The sequence below is a fragment of the Monodon monoceros genome, unplaced genomic scaffold (genome assembly GCF_005190385.1).
Source record: "Monodon monoceros isolate NGI ecotype Baffin Bay Population unplaced genomic scaffold, NGI_Narwhal_1 Super_Scaffold_12, whole genome shotgun sequence".
NCBI classification, from domain to species: Eukaryota; Metazoa; Chordata; class Mammalia; order Artiodactyla; family Monodontidae; genus Monodon; species Monodon monoceros.
Genome location: NW_021703768.1, coordinates 115608438 through 115627194, shown reverse-complemented (window position 1 = coordinate 115627194; position 18757 = coordinate 115608438). Strand labels below are relative to the sequence as shown.

Here is an 18757-nt window from a genome sequence, read left to right as displayed (position 1 = left end):
TTGTTCAAGTTTTGTTATTTCATTTGGGTTGGTTGTTCCTTGGTGGTAGAGGGGGTTCCGGAAAGTGAGACAGGATGCTTTTTTTCTTAATAAATATCTGGACCCCAGAGATGGCGAGTTTCCATTGACAGTTTCCACACTGTCTTGGGTAGAAGTCCTCCTCTAAACGAAGTTGGCGGCCGACAGCATGTGGGCCGGCTGGGGTGGAGCACTCTTCAGAGCCAAAGACCGGCTGCTCCGGGGCGCGTGCCCTCGCTCGCCCTCACCCCAGCTCTGCCAGTCCAGGAGGAGAGTCGGCGTGGTGCGTCCGTCCACTTTGGAGTTGGAGGGCGGCGCCTGGGACCCTGGTGGGAGCGTGTTGGCGCCTCGCGCGCGAGGCGGGGCGGGAGGCGGTGGTGGGAGGTGCCGGCGGAGGAACCCCGCTCACAGAGCTCCAGCTGGAGGGGAGAGGGCGCTCCGCGCCTGGTGCAGGCAGAGCGCCCTGGGACGCCGACAGTCGGCTAGCGCACCCCGCCAATGGCGCGCCCCCCGAGCCCACGACCAATGCTGCCTGCGCTCCTGCTGCTGCTGCCGCTGCTGCTCCGAGCGGGTGAGTGTCGTCTGTGCGTCCGCGGAGTCCACTCCGGCTGGGGCGGGAGGGGGCGGGGGCTGGGGTGGTGGTGAGTGGTGGTGGTGACCGTGTAGGTGGGGTCCCGGCACCAGTGCCCAGAGAGGTCTCAGGGCCCACACTGCTACCTGGTGCGGGGCGTCCGTCTGTCCGAGCCTGGGGAACTGGAGGAGGAAGCCCAGGGTGTCAGGAAGGGGCTGGGTTCCACACCTAGTCCAGTGACTTAACTTGTAGACTGAGTGCCAGCCATGACCAGGGCACCCAAGCATCTCTTCGCTCCTCGTTCCCCCTCTTCCCCCGTTTGAAGTGCGTCTGTACAGTCACAGAACAGCCAGCAGCTAGGCCACTACCACTACAGCATCTCTAGGGGGCGGGGAGAGTCAGAAGCAGGACTGCCTTTTGCTCCACATGGGCTTCACCTCTTCCACCCCATGTAAGGACTGCGGAAGTGGATACTAGGTACAGGTGAAGCTGGAGAAGTTTTTGTTAGGGCTGACTTGTCATTGGGAACTCCCTGGCCGTCCAGTGGTTAGCACTCTGCACTTTCATGGAAAAAACAAACAAACAAACACAACTGACGTCACAAATTAAGGTTGAAAACTGCTTCCCAGAACTTGCCAACATCATTATTTGGTTGTGTGGTTGAGAGTATTGCTCACCATCAACAAACCCCCTCTTCAGGATGTACTTTATTATTATTTAAATTGGAGGGGAAAACTCACTAGTGGGCAAGATGGTCTTTCTGTGCAAGCTGCCCAGCAACAGTGCCTTGCCCTGTTATAAATCCACAATAGGTGTTTTGTGGAATACATAGTTAAAGGCCAGGTTTTAGAACTATGCCATCCCCCCCAAGGAGCATGCACGTGGCCTTTGGGAGTGGGATGGGTGCATGGAATCACATTGTGGGGCTCCTGTCCAGAGCCTGCCTGGAGGGAATCGTGAGTCAGAGACCACATGTCTACACATGACCTCAGTCCACAAAGTAGGACTGCAGAAGTGCAATCTTGGCTGAGAGACAGATATGGAAGGAAGGAAGGAAAGTACTGGTCTGTCCAGACTGACTTCGTTAGTAAATCAGAGCAGCAAGACTTTACTGATATGATTGGACTGCCCAGGAAATTTCACTAACCCTAACAGTATGGCTGTATGTCAGGATCAGGGGTAAACTTTAAATACCTTCTTCATGACCAATTTAGTGGAACAAGTTACCACCTGTTAATGATGAAACTTAACGTGACCCCCACCTTCTTTTGTTGAGCTGCAATGCCCTTAAATCTACTACTACTCAGACTTGGTGAGCTGTCAGCTTAGAAATGAGAGAGGTTTACTTTTGAAAATTGTTACGACTCAATATTTAGTCCAGTTAAAGCAATGAGACTTGGACCTGCTACGTTTCTTTCAGCAAGCACTTTCTGGGTACCTACCAGAAGTAACATCTTAAACATTCAGCATTTCTCAAACTGTTTAAATCCATGTCCCCTTTTGATAAAGATAAAAATCTCATGTCTTCCTTAAATAAATTTTGAAATTTCAGAACTTTTTAAATGATACAAATGAACTTACAGAACAGAAACAGACTCATAGACTTAGAGAACGAACTTATGGTTAGCAGGTGGGAAGGGTTGGAAGGAGGAATAGTTAGGGAGTTTGGGATTGACATGTGCACACTGCTATATTTAAAATGGATAGCCAACAAGGACCTACTGTATAGCACAGGGAACTCTGCTCAATATTATTTAACAGCCTAAATAGGAAAAGAATTTGAAAAAGAATAGATACATGTATATGTATAACCGAATCACTTTGCTGTACACCTGAAACTAACACATTGTTAATCAACTATACTCCAATATAAAATAAAAAGTTTAATAAAAAAACTAGTTGCATTAAAAAAAGTTTTTTTGTTCATCTTCCACATATGAAATGGTCAAATATGCTTTTTTTATGTGATTTTTTAAACATCTTTACTGGAGTATAATTGCTTTACAATGGTGTGTTAGTTTCTGCTTTGTGACATAGTGAATCAGTTATACCTATACATATGTTCCCATATCTCTTCCCTCTTGCGTCTCCCTCCCTCCCACCCTCCCTATCCCACCCCTCTAGGTGGGCACAAAGCACCGAGCTGATCTCCCTGTGCTATGCAGCTGCTTCCCGCTAGCTATCTGTTTTACGTTTGGTAGTGTATATATGTCCGTGCCACTCTCTCACTTTGTCCCAGCTTACCCTTCCCCCTCCCCATATCCTCAAGTCCATTCTCTAGTAGGTCTGTAAATATGCTTTTTTGAACCACACATTCCCTTTGGAAATTCTGATACACCCCCCAAATGGGCCCATCCTCTCTCTTCCCCATCCCGTGCATTGAGAAACTCTGGTTTAATCCAACCCCCTTTTTAAAAATCAAAATTAATACCAAAAATCCATTATGAACAAAATACCAAAATTTTAAATTAAAAGAGTAATAATGCCATGCTGAGGCATATTGGAACCTGAAGCAAAAGGAAAAATCAGTACTACTGATCCTGTCTTTTTTTACACATTGGATATGGCACCAACTCTCAAACTTTAGGTTACATCATTCTCTCCAGTAAACTTACTAAAATTCAGATTCCCAGGCTTTATCACCAGAGGTTCTGATTTGGTAGTTTGTGCTAGGGCTCAGAAATCTGCATTTTAATAAGTAATCTAACTGATTATTATGTGATTGGAAGAGAAGGTTGGACTACCTAAACTCAGAGGCCCCTCCTAATTTTGGGACTCTTTGATTATAAGTAGAGAGAAGGGGCCCAGAGAAGTTATCAGGGTGGCTCATAAAATGTCTCTTATGTGGTCATTTTTAAAATATTAGTAGGCACTTACAAAGAACAAGCCCTGTTCTAGGCACTGGCAACAGAGTAGTGATAAGATAGACATGGAAGTCTGGCTGGGGAGATAATAAAAAATGAAGTAAAAAAATATCAAGTGGTTGGGCTTCCCTGGTGGTGCAGTGGTTGAGAGTCTGCCTGCCGATGCAGGGGACGCGAGTTCGTGCCCCGGTCCGGGAGGATCCTGCGTGCCGCGGAGCGGCTGGGCCCGTGAGCCATGGCCGCTGGGCCTGCGCGTAGGGAGCCTGTGCTCCACAACGGGAGAGGCCACAGCTGTGAGGGGCCCGCGTACCGCAAAAAAAAAAAAAAAAAAAAAAAATCAAGTAGTGATAAGTGCTATGCAGAGAATTGGAACAACAGTGTGTTAGAGTAGCTGGGGGGCTATTTTACATTGGTTGGTTGGGGATGGCCTTTGTGAGATGACACGCCATGTGAAGATCAGGTGGAAGAGCATTCAGAACAGAAAGAAGGCCAGTGCAGATGGAGGGAAGTGGGAGAGGAAGAGAGAGCAGGAGGTAAGATTAGAGAGGTGGGCAGGGACCAGGTCTTTACAAGGTTTTGTAAACCAAGGCACATAAACTAGATCTTAACCTAAGTTCAATGGAAGCTGTTGGAGGGATTTAAGCAGAGAAATGAGATCATCTGATTTACAGTTTTTAAGAGATGATCCCATATAATGCTAGTCAGTATTAGAATTATGTTATATTCACACAATGGATTGCTATACAGCAGTGAAAATAAGCTATTTACGACTATACTTATCAGTGTGGGTGAATTTCAGAAACGTAATATTGAGCAAAAGAAGCCAAAACACCAAAAGCACATGTTGTATGATTGAAAAACAGGCAAAACAAATTGCTAATGTTAGAAATCAGGATACTGTATTATATTTGCTTCGTTGGGAAGATGGTGACTGGCAGATGGCTTCTGGGGTGCTGGTAATGTTCTGGTTCTTTACCTGGGGATCTGGTTACACAGGTGTATATAATTTGAAATTAAACTATATATTTTTGATTTATGTATTTTTGTTATGTTATACTTTAATTAATTTATTACCAAACATGATATACAAATGGCTAACAAACACATGAAAATATGCTCAATATCATTAGTTATTAGAGAAATGCAAGTGAAAACCACAGTGAGATACTACCTCACACCCACAAGGATGGCTATAAAAACAGAGCAAAAAACAAAACACGAGTTGGCAAGTATGTAGAGAAATTGGAACCACCCTCATGCATTGCTAATAGGAATGTAAAATGGGACAGCCACTGTGGAAAACAATTTGGTGGTTCATCAAAAAGTTAAACATAGAATTAACATATGACCCAGCAATTCCACTCCTGCGTATACACCCAAGAGAAATGAATACAGGTATTCAAGCAAATACTTGTACATGATTCTTCACTTAGCACTGTTCACAATAACCAAAAGGTGGAAACAACCCAAATGTACATCAACTAACATTTAGGTAAACAAAATATGGTATATCCATACAATGAAATATTATTCATAAGAAAGAATGAAATATTGATATATGCCACAATGTGGATGAACCTTGAAAACAGCATGTTAGGTGAAAGAAGCTAGATACAAAAGAGTATATATTTTATGGCTCTATTTACATGAAATACTAGAATAGGTAAATGTGTAGAGACAGAAAGCAGACTAGTGGTTGCCAGAGACTAGGGGGAAAGGGAGGATGGAGAGTGACTGTTTAATGGGTATGGGCTTCCTATTAGGGTGATGAAAATGAATTGGAATTAGAAGTGATGGTCGTATAGCATGGTGAATGTACTAAATGCCACTTAACTGTACCCTTTAAGATAATTAATTTTATGTTGCATGAATTTTTTTCTTTCTCTTTTTCTTTTTAAAATGAAGTTTGTACAAAAAGAAACGAAATTGAGTTATTTGTTGTGAGGTGGATGGACCTAGAGTCTGTCATACAGAGTGAAGTAAGTCAGAAAGAGAAAAACAAATACCGTATGCTAACACATATATATGGAATCTAAGGAAAAAAAAAAAAGAAAGGTCATGAAGAACCTAGGGGTAAGACGGGAATAAAGACACAGACCTACTAGAGAATGGACTTGAGGATATGGGGAGGAGGAAGGGTAAGCTGTGACAAAGTGAGAGAGTAGCATGAACATATATACACTACCAAACGTAAAATAGATAGCTAGTGGGAAGCAGCCGCATGGCACAGGGAGATCAGCTCGGTGCTTTGTGACCACCTAGAGGGATGGGATAGGGAGGGTGGGAGGGAGGGAGATGCAAGAGGGAAGAGATATGGGAACATATGTATATGTATAACTGATTCACTTTGTTATAAAGCAAAAACTAACACACCATTGTAAAGCAATTATACTCCAATAAAGATGTTTAAAAAAATAATAAAAAAAAATAAAGTTTGTACCTTTTGACTACCTTCACCCAGTTCTCCCTCCCCACCCTCTGCCTCTGGTAACTGCAAATCTGATTTCTTTTCCTATGAGTTTGTTTTTGAAGTATAATTGACCTACAGTACTATGTTCCTGGTGTACAACATAGTGATTTGCTATTTCTATACATTTCAGAATGATCACCAGGCATGAATTTTACCCCAATAAAAATGTTTTCCAACCTAAAAAAATTCTTAAAAAAGATGAATGCAACAACAAAAAGAAAGGTAATTATGTGAAGTGAAGGATGTGTTAATTTTAACACGTCTTATTGTTAACACGTCTAATCTTACTATGGTAACATTTTACAATATATACATAAATCATCATGTTGTATACCTAAAGCTTAAACAATGTTGTATGTCAATTATATCTCCATAAAGCTGGAAAACAAAAAACGATGGCTGAATGGTATGGTAGAATGAATTTGGAAGGTGGAATCACTGAGACCAATAAGGACTCTCAACTAGTTCAGACAAGAGTTGATGGTGGCTTGAGCTAAGGAGGTGGTGATAGCTGTGGAGAGAAGTGGACAGATTCCAGATATGTAGTGGAGTTGACAGGACTTACTGGATTGAACATAGAATGTGAAGGAAAGAGAAGAATTCAGAATTCAGAATGACTCCTAGATGTTCTGCCTTGATGTTCTGGGGGATGATGGTGTGCTATTACCACTTGATAAGTCCTAGGGTGCAGGGCCTTTCTCCAGAGCTGAACTATAACCAATCTTGATATTCCTGAGTGAGTGACAGAATCTGTAAAAGCCCCCCACCCCAACCCCAACCAGTTCCCATTGTAAGGTATTTTTAAGTGATTTTTATTTTTTTGCCGCACTGTGCAGCTTGTAGTATTTTCATTCCCTGACCACGGATCGAACCTGGGCCCTGGCAGTGAAAGTGCCGACTCCTAACCACTGGACCGCCAGGGAGTTCCCCTTAAGTGACTTTTTTTTTTTTTTTTTGTGGTATGCGGGCCTCTCACTGTTGTGGCCTCTCCCGTGGCGGAGCACACGCTCCAGACGCGCAGGCTCAGCGGCCATGGCTCACGGGCCCAGCCGCTCCACAGCATGCGGGATCTTCCCGGACCGGGGCACGAACCCGTGTCCCCTGAATCGGCAGGCGGACTCTCAACCACTGTGCCACCAGGGAAGCCCCCCTTAAGTGACTTTTAATGGAAGACTCAGAGTTGTTGCTAACTGTCATTTAGCACTCCCATGCACATTCTCAGCTCTCTGGTTATGATGCTATCCCTGTCCATGGCATAGCTCTGCTCAGGGCCCTCTTCCCAGTGCCTGGCTGGGCCATCAGGCTCAGCTTCAAATAATGTCCCCCACCTCCCAGGAGGCTGAGCAGCTTGTCTTCATCAAACCCCCCTCTCTTCTTGAGCCTGATCTCTTCTGTCCATATTGTGACAGCTGCAGACCCTCTACTCCTACTGGACTTCTTTCTCCCCGCTAAAGGCCTTTGTGCCGCCCCAAGACTTTCCTGCTAAAGATTTCATCCAGAATCCCCCCCAACCTACCTTATGACTAGGTTCTCCCAGACAGCTACTCTGACCTTATATGAGCCTCACTTGGTCTCTCTCCCTCCATAGGGGACCACCTCCCCACAGAAGGCCGGCTCATGAACAGCTGTATCCAGGCCAGGAGGAAGTGCCAGGCCGATCCCACTTGCAGTGCTACCTACCACTACTTGAATTCCTGTGCCTCTAGTATAAGCACCTCATCACCTGCAGAGGAGCCTTCAGTCCCTGAGGACTGCATGGAGGCAGCACAGCAACTCAGGAATAGTTCTCTGATGAGCTGCACATGCCATCGGCGCATGAAGAACCAAGCTACCTGCCTGGACATCTACTGGACCGTTCACCCTGCCCGTAGCCTTGGTGAGGCCCCCATCCTAGAGCGGGCTAAGCTAGGGAAGATGGCTCTTGGGAGTTGTTTTTTAATCCTGCTGGATATGGGCCGCATGGTAGATTCTGACAGGGATGATAATGAAGCTCTGCATTTGACGTCACTAAGAAATGGAAGGAGGAATTGGCAGTATGCTTTTGGGCCCCACAGTACTGCCCTCCCTTCTCACTACTTCCAAGTTTTTTTTAAATCTGGAAACATGTAGCTGCCTCTTGGAAGGTCTCTGAACCAGGCTAAGGCCCAACATGGGGAGCTCCTGGAACAGACAGATATAGAGAGGAAATGGAGGGAAATAGTCTTAACTCATAAACAGGCTGCAAATACAACATAATCCATAGGTTCAGAGAGACTGGGAGGCAGTGTCCTGGTCCAGCCTTTAACAGAGAGGATATTCATTAACCAGACAAGAGATGATAAAAGACGGAAGGCACTGGAAGAGCCAAAGAGAGGAGCTTACTCTGACTCTGGAGATCCCCTTCCGTATCAGTCAGCTTTTACTAGACTGTGCTGCAGTAACACAACAGGGTCTTGTAAAACAAAGGTTAAGTTCTTGCTCATGTTCTGTCTTGGCTGTGTCATGTGTCCTCTTCATTCTGGGATCCAGTACAGCCTCTACCTGAGATGTTCCCTTCTCATGGCACAGGGAAATGAACAATGGCAGAACCATTTGATGCCTTTAAAAGCTTCTGCTCAGATGTTACATAAAATACTTCTGCTCACATTCCATTGACAAAGCAAATCACGTGGTCATACCTGACATCAGTGGGAAGGGGAGGTATACTCCTCCCACAGGGGACACTGAAAATCACATGGCAATAACTGAGGATGTATAGTCTTACAGGGAGGACAAAAATAGTTGTAAACAATAATGCAATCTACCATAGTCCACCAGTTGGTCAAAACATTCATTTCCCTCCCTTTCACAAGCAAAATATACCTACTCACTTTCTAAGGAAGGTGCCTAAGAATTCTATCTAAGCAGGACATCAGGCTCCAAGTCTAGGATTTTGTGATAATTTCTATATCAGGTCTGGATGTGGTTTCTCTTAATCTAGAAACCTATGCACTAAAAAGTCATCTGCTGGGCTTCCCTGGTGGCGCAGTGGTTAAGAATCCACCTGCCAATGCAGGGGATGGGGTTTGAGCCCTGGTCTGGGAAGATCCCACATGCCACAGAGCAACTAAGCCCATGCGCCACAACTACTGAACCTGCACTCTAGAGCCCGCGTGCCACACTACTGAAGCCCGTGCGCCTAGAGCCCATGCTCTGCAACAAGAGAAGCCACGACAATGAGAAGCCCGTGCACCGCAATGATGAGTAGCCCCCGCTCGTTGCAACTAGAGAAAGCCCGCACACAGCAATGAAGACCCAACACAGCCAAAAATACAGATAAATAAATAAATTTTTTAAAAAAGTCATCTTCTTCCCATCTATACTCAATATATAGTAATGGAATGGGGACAGGAGAAGCACAACAAACTCTCAGGTAGAAAGAGGAGTAATGGGAAGCACACAGCAGACATTGATTCATAGCAGTTCTGAAGTCCTGCCACACAATTGTTGCAAAGGCTGTCTTCCCTGGGAGTAGGGATTGCTCTTTAATAAGGCCCTGCTTTTGCTCATTGGGGAGCAAAAGCCCAGGAGTTTCCCAGCCCCCTGGGAGGTCCTTCGTTTCCCATTATTTTCTTGGGCTACATCTGGAAAGGGCATTGGAGACTGTGACCTCCTTAGGGATTGAGTAGCATTCTCCACTTGCTTCCTACCTGAGGAACGTTGGAGCATCTTAAGTCTCAAATAGTTAGTCTCTTTTAATCCAGGCTGGTGGCTCTTAGCAGTACAACTCTCTCAAAACATAATTGCGTTTTATGGCTGATTTCTGTCACCTCATGTGCCAGTAGCCTTTCCTATAATCCCTTTCAAGACATACATCTCTTTTGAGACCTAATTAGAGGTACCTTGCCCTTATCAAGCTTCTGTGGGAGAGCCACTATCTTAGTCTTTTTTCCCTGAGAACATTTGTCCAACAGGCAGGATTTATCGGATACTGTCTTAATCAGTGAGAGATCTCCACAAAGGGCATGATAGCCACAAACTTGAATTGGTCTCTGGCCCAAGGCTGAGTTGTAATTGACCTTATTACTCAATGCATTTTTCAATTTTACCTTTTACTATTTGAATATGAGGAGTAGCATTTCTTAATTTTGCAGGTCCTAGAATTTCTGTATTCATTCTTTTCTGTTTCCTCTCTGTGTGTAAACTGGTCAGTTCTCTGAGCTTATATCTTTCTCGTAGTACCATGCCAAGTGTGGCTATCAGCAATCAAGACATATTAGTAATCTTCAGCTTCTCAGCTTCTTCCCCTTAAACCACAAGCTCACTCAGTACATCATCTTCCTTCCAAGTTATTGCAGGCAACAATTTTACCAAATGCTTTGCCACTGCATAATGAGGGCTGCCATCTTCCCAGCCCCCAGTAACAGCTTATTCACCACCCACTACCTAGTCCCAAAGCCAATACCATTTATTTTAGATCCTTTTTTGTTACTTCAGCACTCCATTTCTAGATACCAATTACATTTTTTAACATCTTTATTGGAGTATAATTGCTTTACAATGTTATGTTAGTTTCTGCTGTATAACAAAGTGAATCATCTATATGTATACATATATCCCCATATCCCCTCCCTCTTGCATCTCCCTCCCACCCTCCCTGTCCCAACCCTCTAGGTGGTCACAAAGCACCGAGCTGATCTCCCTGTGCTATGCAGCTGCTTCCCACTAGCTATCTATTTTACATTTGGTAATGTATATATGTCAATGCTACTCTCTCACTGCATCACAGATTACCCTTCCTCCTCCCCGTGTCCTCAAGTCCACTCTCTATGTCTGCGTCTTTATTCCTGTTCTGCTCCTAGGTGCATCAGAACCATTTTATTTTTTTAGATTCCATTATATGACCAATTACATTTTTAATAAGAATTTGCTAAATTATGCAACCAACGCCAAATCTCTGGCTTTCACCAACAAAAATATATCTTTTGTTCATGTTACACATCTGCTGTGGGCTTCCATGAGTTGGCTTTGGAGGACAATTTTGTTATTTATTTATTTATCTATTTTTGGCTGCATTGGGTCTTCGTTGCAGTGCGTGGGCTTCTCATTGCGCTGGCTTCTCTTGTTGCGGAGCACGGGCTCTAGGCATGCGGGCTTCAGTGGTTGTGGCTCGCGGGCTCTAGAGCGCAGGCTCAGTAGTTGTGGCGCACGGGCTTAGTTGCTCCACGGCACATGGGACCTCCCCGGACCAGGGATCGAACCCGTGTCCCCTGCATTGGCAGGAGGATTCTTAACCACTGCGCCACCAGGGAAGTTCCATGAGTTGGCTTTGTCTTTGCTCCACTTTTCTTCTTCATTTGAGGATCCAGGATGGTAGATGGAAAAGAGCCAGGCAGGACCACATGATAGTTCTTGAAACTTAGAGGTGATTATGCCTCTTTAGCTCACAATCCACAAGCCAAAGCAAGTCACATGGCCAAGCCTCACAGTAGCGTGGGAAAGTACAGTCCTCTCATAGGTGGCCTGAAAGTCACAAGGCAACAGGTGAAGTTGTATAATCCTCCGACAGCAAGCAATTGGAAACAAACTCTCTTTGTTCCCTGATTTCCACTCCTCATCCTAATCACTTCTCTTTTAGAACTTCCACTGAGACTTCTCCCTGAATCCTCTTGTCTCCACCTCTTTTCCCTTGGGAGTTCCCAGGTCTTCCCAAGCATCCAAACCATCCTTTCCTGTTTGCTTGATATCATCTATATCCCTTCCCGCCTAAAGACATATTCACAAAGGCCTATTGGGTGACATCCCTGCAAGCTCACCTCTGTCTTCAACATTTATTGAGCACCTACCATGTGTATGAGCTATGCAGTGATCTTGTTTTTTTAACTGAAGTACAGTTGGTTAACAATGTTGTGTATGCAGTGATTTTATAAGACCTAGTGATTTTATAAGGTCTTAAGGAGCCCACAGCCCCATGGGGTGTTTGAAAGAGATGTGTTTCCTTTCAGATCATTTCTCTCCCTTCTCTGCTTTTCTCAGTCAGGTTCAGTTCCAGATCTAGTCTCATTTGCATCACCTCAGCATGCAATGCATCTCCATAGCCAAGTGGTCAGGCCTGGAACAGAGTCCACTACTGCCCCTTCTCCAATAGCAAGAGAAAACAAGACAGAGTCCCCTTGCCTGCTTATGTGCCCACAGGTGATACTTGTAGTAGTTAGGAGCAGAGACTCTGAAATCAGGTAATCCAGGTTTCAAATCCCGGCTCCATTTACTAGCTAATGTGAACTTGAGCAAGTGAATTAACCTCTCTTATCCTCAGTTTCCTTTTACCTACCCAAAGACTTCTATGAAGACTAAGTGAAATTTTATGTATATATATATTTTTTTTTCCACTTGCACCATAGTGCCCAGTAAACAGTGTGCTCAACAAACAGTAGCTTTATTATTCTTATCATTAAACCCAGTTTATTTGTCAAGCCTAGCCTATACCTTTATGGCCCTGTTCTTTTTCTCTCCTCTGCCCAGCATGCAGCTATTTAAGTAGAGACTGTGCCTCTTCTTTTTCTCCAGCAGCCTCAACCCCTCCTGCTCCCACCCCCAGCCCCATCCTCAGGATTCTGGTGCTCCCCACCTTGTCTCTAGGTGACTATGAGCTGGATGTCTCTCCCTATGAAGACACAGTGACCAGAAAACCCTGGAAAATGAATTTCAGCAAACTGAACATGCTCAAACCAGGTGTGGAAGGCAAGCTGGGGCTGGGGTATGGGAGGGCCTGGACCCTGAGGGAAGGGTGGCTGGTGGGGAACACAAGCTGGGAGAATGAAGGGAGAGAGTTGTGGCCTGCCAGGTAACTAAAGAAGCACTCTCAGGGTGAGAGTCTGAGCTATGCCGCATGATCTAGTCTCACGAGTCAACACAGAGCAATAGTTACTAGGGAGATATTCCAAGAGAGCCCATTAGAGCTCCCCGGTTCCAAAAGGTGGATCTCTACAAAGGCTTTGGTGGGAGTGGCAGCAGTTCCAGAAAAAAAAGTGCTGAAATGGAGTATTTACCCTAATTCGAGGCAGCCAGGAAAGTAGCTTTTTGTCCCTGAAGACTAGGAAATTGCTTGTTTTCAACCATTCTAATGGGATGGGCGAGGTGTTGGGCAGGGAAAATGGTGAGAGAGAGAGTGACTCCTCAGGGGTGACTCAGGGTGGGGAGCCATCTGTCTGGCAAGGACTAATATGATGCATGTTTTTCAGGAAAGTGAGGCTGTTGTATTAATTGGAAAGGAACACACACATGCACTGTCTTTTTGAGAAAGATGTGAGCTTTGTTGTACAGTCAGTACTGTGTATTAGAATTTTGAGAGAAAAGCATAGAGATTTATGTATTACAAACTCTAGGTTGCAGGGAATCTGGGAATAACCTATTCCAGTTATTCCATTGTTCTGACTGCTGGAATATTCTGTTAATAGAACTATCACCATAATTTCCCAAGACTCAGAGTATGGGGGGTTTTATGCATGCATCAATCAATGAAAGATGGGCAGAATAGACAGATGCAGAACCAAAATCCTAAATAGAATTTGGTTGCATCTGCTGTGGACAATCCAGAAAGTACTTTCCTTCACCAGGAGGATTGCAGGATCCTAGTTCCCCTACCAGGGATGCAACCCCTCAGAAGTGAAAGTGGGGAGCCCTAACCACTGGACTGCCAGGGGATTCCCCAGAAAGTACTTTAGAATGTTGTAGGGCCTCTTGGTTACAGTTTCCACCATGGGATCTCACTCATTGCATAGGATTGAGGAAAGGGTTTGGTTAGATGTATATGGCTTTTTTTTTTTTTTTTTTAAACCTAGGCAAGCTGAGGAGCAGGATGGGAGAGGCTCACGAATACCTGATACTGTTTGTGGGTAGAGGGAAAGGCCTTATTCGGTGCAGTCCTCCCTGACAGGAGTGCCTTCCCACTACCGTCCTTGTGAAATCAGAGGGTTGCTGGGATTCCTGGGGAGGCTGGGCTGCACATCTGCAGAGAGGACTGCTGACTTGGTGCCCCTCTCCCCCCAGACTCGGACCTCTGCCTCAAGTTCGCCATGCTGTGCACTCTTAATGACAAGTGTGACCGGCTGCGCAAGGCGTACGGGGAGGCGTGCTCCGGGTCCCGCTGCCAGCGCCACACTTGCCAAAGGCAGCTGCGCTCCTTCTTCGAGAAGGCGTCGGAGCCCCACGCTCAGGGCCTGCTGCTGTGCCCGTGCGCGCCCACCGACCAGGGTTGCGGGCAGCGCCGGCGCAACACCATCGCCCCCAGCTGCTCACTGCCATCGGAGGCCCCCAACTGCCTGGAGCTGTGGCACATATGCCTGTCCGACCCGCTGTGCAGGTGCCGGGTGCTGGGTGTGGGCAGACGGGGTGGACACGACTCCTTCGGCGCCTCCTTCCTGGGCAGGGCTGGGTCTGAACCACCCTCCCCCCCCCCCCCCCCCCACCCCTCCGCAAGGCACCGTGAACCGACTTTACCATGTAGCTACCCTGGATACTTTCTGAAACTCTTTTATAAAAAAATAAAATATAATAAAATAAAATTATATATAGAGAGTGTAAAGACTTTAGGAAATATAAAACTGTGTTAAAATATCACTCAAAACCTGTCACCTGGAGGTAATCTACCATAATTTGGGGAGCATTTCCTTCCAGTCTTTTTTCTCTCCAGGTAAACAAAATCAGACACCAACCTTGTTTTGCAACCTGGTTCTACCACTTGCTTCTCTGTATAACCTTGTTGTACAAGTTACTTTACCTCTCTGAGTCCCACTTCCTCTTCTGTAAGATATTACATGGAGCTCTCAAAAATAATACTAACACTTACTGAGTACTTACTTACTATGGGCTAAGTACTATTTTAAGTACTTAACATCTATTAATTTATCTAAGCTTCACAAGAACCCTATAAGATAGTTGCTATTATTACTATTTTTTTTTTATCATCCTCAGTTTACAAATGAAGAAACCACAGCAGAGAAAGTTTAAATAACTTGCTCAAATTCACCTAGGTAGTAAGTCAGGTTTGTTAATGAGGTTTGGATTTCCTTCATAGGTAGTCTGGCCTAGAGCCTGTGCTCCTAGAGGCTCTGTTATGTTGCCTGTTATTATGCTGGGAGCTATGGGTTGGCCAAAAAGTTTGTTTGGGTTTTTAATGGAAAAACCCGAACGAACTTTTTGGCCAACCCAATATTACTATTACTGTTACATAACAAGTGCTGGGCTAGATGACTAAGATACTGTCCCTTCCTTCAAGGAGTTTGCAACTGCGTGGGGATGACAGATAAGTAAACCACCAATCTAATACAAAGCAAAATGTAAGGAAAAGTGCACAAATATACACACAAAAATATACTCATCATTCCATCCCCTGAAGATAACCAGCTTTACTTATTGTAGGATGAGTGTTAAAAATAATAATATCTAACATTTACTGAACACTCACTGTATACCAGGCACTGTGTTAAATGCTATACGTGTATTCTCTTACTTCATCCTCACAAAAATCCTCAAGGTAGTGTTATTTTCATCTCTATTTACTGTCAAGGAAATTGAAACTAAAGAAACTGCCTGAGATCTCATAATTAGGGATTGTGGAGCCCAAATTCAGAGTGATTTGCTGTGGAGGCTGGGGTGATGGTGCATTTAATTGTGACAGGAGCAGGCTTCACTGAGGAGGACGCCATGGGCCAGGCTCTGAAAAAGGCAGAGGCGGATTTGGCATGAAGATGGGCATCTTAACTAAAGGGGCAGCAAGGTGACACTGTGGCAAGGTGAAGGCTGCAGGCCAGACCATCAACAGGGACTCTTAAAATTTCCCTTCTTCCAGATCGCGCCTGGTGGATTTTCAGACCCACTGCCATCCCATGGACATCCTAGGGACCTGTGCAACAGAGCAGTCCAAATGTCTGCGAGCATACATGGGGCTGATTGGTGAGGCTGGGGGGCATGTTTAGGAAGCCTACAGGTTGGCCAGCCTGGGGGGGTGAAAATGCTCTGGAGACTGAACCCCCATGGAGTGGTCCTGAGACAGGTGGGAGAGGATGGGAGCTGAAGGTAGGGTTGGCTTAGGCACTGACAATCCTCTTTTCACCCCATAGGGACTGCCATGACTCCCAACTTTGTCAGCAACGTCAATGCCAGTGTTGCCTTAAGCTGCACCTGCCGAGGCAGTGGCAATCTGCAGGAGGAGTGTGAGCGGCTGGAAGAGTCCTTCTCCCGAAACCCCTGCCTCAGTGAGTGCTCTCCACCTGCTCCCAGCCCCCGTGGCTGACTCAGCTTGACCCAGGGAGAGGGAAAGGGTCTGCTCTGTGGTCCACTGGTTCCATCCATCTCCTGCAGACGGAGCAGCCCCCTCCTCAGCATAGGCTTACATCTCCCCAACCTGAGCCTTTCTGCCTTCTCCCATTCTATTAGTGACCCACCCCCATCCCCGGCCATGCTGCCTCTTCACTTGCCTGGGCCCTAGGGACACTCTTCAGCTCAAGGAATAGCAAGCAGAATGAGATAATATCCCATTCCCAGCTGCCACCCACCCACCCTTGCATATCCCAGGGTCCCTGAGACATTCCCTTTCCTTCTTTGGGAGCCTGAGAGATCTCCAACATCTGCCTGCTTTCAGTCTTCCTTCTCTCCTCTCCTCAGTGGAGGCCATTGCAGCTAAGATGCGTTTTCACAGCCAACTCTTCTCCCAGGACTGGACAGCCTCTACCTTTTCCATGATGGAACGCCAGGTAGGGCCTCCTCTGTTACACCCCTCCTACCTTTACTGGACCAGCTGGGGGAAACCCAGACAAGGCAGGCAAGAGATTGGATGGGGGCGGTAAACTCCTTGTGGTCATGAATACTTTAGACCTCTAGCAGACCTCCACCTCAGGGGAGGAGGACAGGCCTTGACTGAGGCTAACGTGGTGAAAAGGGTGGAGCTGACTCCATTTTATTTTTTCCACAGGACAAAAACCCTGCTCTGAGGCCACAGCCCTGGGTGCCCTCTCTTTTCTCCTGTACACTTACCTTGATTCTGCTCCTGAGCCTCTGGTAGCTGGACTTCCCTGGGGGCCCTCTTCTCCTTTACCACACCCAGCTGACCTGCAGCCTGCAAGGGTTGAGGAAAGGACAGCATCAGGAAGGAGGTTTGGTATACAACATGGCAACCCTGACGTTACCCCACACCTCCAGTTGACTCCAGATTAGGCCACAGTAGAAGCTGACTAGCCTAGTTCTCATTCCCTTCACTTCTTTTTTTGTTTTGTGTTGTTGTTGTTGTTGTTGTTTTTGGCCGTGCTGCTTGGCTTTTGGGATCTTAGTTCCCCGACCAGGGATTTAACTGGTCCCTTGGCAGTGAAAGCTCAGAGTCCTAACCACTGGACCGCCAGGGTCATTCTCTTCACTTCTGACTCAGGCTGCCCCTCCTTAGGACTTTAGCCATATCTTCTGGTGATGTCCAGCTCTACCAGGCTCTCTTCTTACCCCTTTCTTCTGCCCACCAGCATCACCCAGGCTCTAACAAATCAGTCACGCTCTCTTGCATTCTCCAGATAGGCAGGGCTGGGTGTTCTGAAGCAACCTAGAAAGACATTCCTCATGGTGAGGAAAGCTGGAGCAAGACTCTTGGCCCCTTGTCTCCTCCTCTGAAGGGGGGATGGGAACCTACTGCCTTCCCAGGGATCCTACAGAACATTTGAGCATCACGAGCTGGAGCATATGGGCCTTGCTTTCTTCCTGCTACTGTCCCAAAGTCCCCTTAGCCTCTTGGATCATGATTAAACATTTTAACTTAAAACTTTTCTCTTTTCCCATTGTCTCATACTGTGAATTTATATAGAACTAGGGGTGTTACAGTCACAAGAGCACAGGCCAGGTGATCTAGGAGACACAGCAACCCTGCCACCAGATGCTATGTGACCCCCCAGGCAAGTCTCTCAGCCTCTCTGTGTACTTGACATGGAGTTGGAAGAAAAATAACTTATGTGAGGCTGTGGACTGGGTACCTGTTCCAGCTCCAGCCATTTTGGGCATGCTGCCTGGGATCTGCCACAGCAGCTGAAGGGGGAGGGTCCATAGTCAACCACAGCATTCGAGCACCTGCTTGTGTTATCGGTCTGCTCCATACCATAATGGGGGCCGGAGGAAAGGAGAGACTGGTTCTTGAACTCATGTGCAATCCAGTTGGGATAAGGAAACAGCTACCCATGCAAAGTAGTTGGGAAAATATATTTATAGAGCTGTGGAAATTTGTTAATTCATTCACTCACTCTTTCCAAAAGCATGTGATGAGTGCTGGCTCTCCAAGACACTGTGCTGGGTGTGGGAGATTCCAAGGTAATCCTATTTGCAGATCCTATTTTCAAGCCTTTTACACATCAGAGCAGGGGAACTGACAAGGCAGTCAATAAGAACAGTGCAGTGTGATGAGTACTGTACAATAATTGTAATAATAACCCTCATTTACTGAGCCCCTACTGTGTGCCAAGTACTACTGTGCCCCTACTGTGTGCAAATACATTCATAATTCATTTAATTCTTCACTAGCTACGTGACCTTGGCCTTAACCTCTTTGGGGCTCACTATCTACATCTGTAACATGAAAAGGTGAAACACCTACCTCACAAGGAATGAGATAATCCATGTGAAAGCACTGTGCCTGATAAATAGAACTCAAAAAAGTTAGCAGTTACAGCATATGGTTTTTGTAGAGAATTTGGACAATACAGATAGTTATAAAGAAGAAAATTTAAATCTTTAAAATCCCATTCTCAAACTTCCAAACTACTCCCTGTACATCTGTGCACGTGAGAAACTATGGGTATGTATAATTTTATATATGTGAGGTCAGAGACTGCTTATCAAAGTGTA

At 45.8% G+C, this 18757-nt stretch overlaps 1 protein-coding gene across 2 annotated transcripts; it reads left to right on the top strand.

Annotated features, from left to right (window-relative positions):
* Positions 1–457: 457 nt before the first annotated feature.
* Positions 458–17684, top strand: GFRA3 (GDNF family receptor alpha 3). Of its 2 annotated transcripts, XM_029218858.1 has the most exons (9): positions 517–578; positions 2829–2857; positions 7512–7799; positions 12521–12613; positions 13931–14243; positions 15732–15835; positions 16003–16137; positions 16547–16635; positions 16854–16943. In XM_029218858.1, the coding sequence occupies exons 1-9, from the start codon at positions 517–519 to the stop codon at positions 16941–16943; spliced, it is 1203 nt and encodes a 400-aa protein (XP_029074691.1). The 2 variants fall into 2 exon arrangements, with proteins under 2 accessions (XP_029074692.1, XP_029074691.1); XM_029218859.1 differs by lacking the exon at positions 2829–2857 and having other exon boundaries at positions 458–589; positions 16854–17684.
* The last annotated feature ends 1073 nt before the right edge of the window (positions 17685–18757 follow it).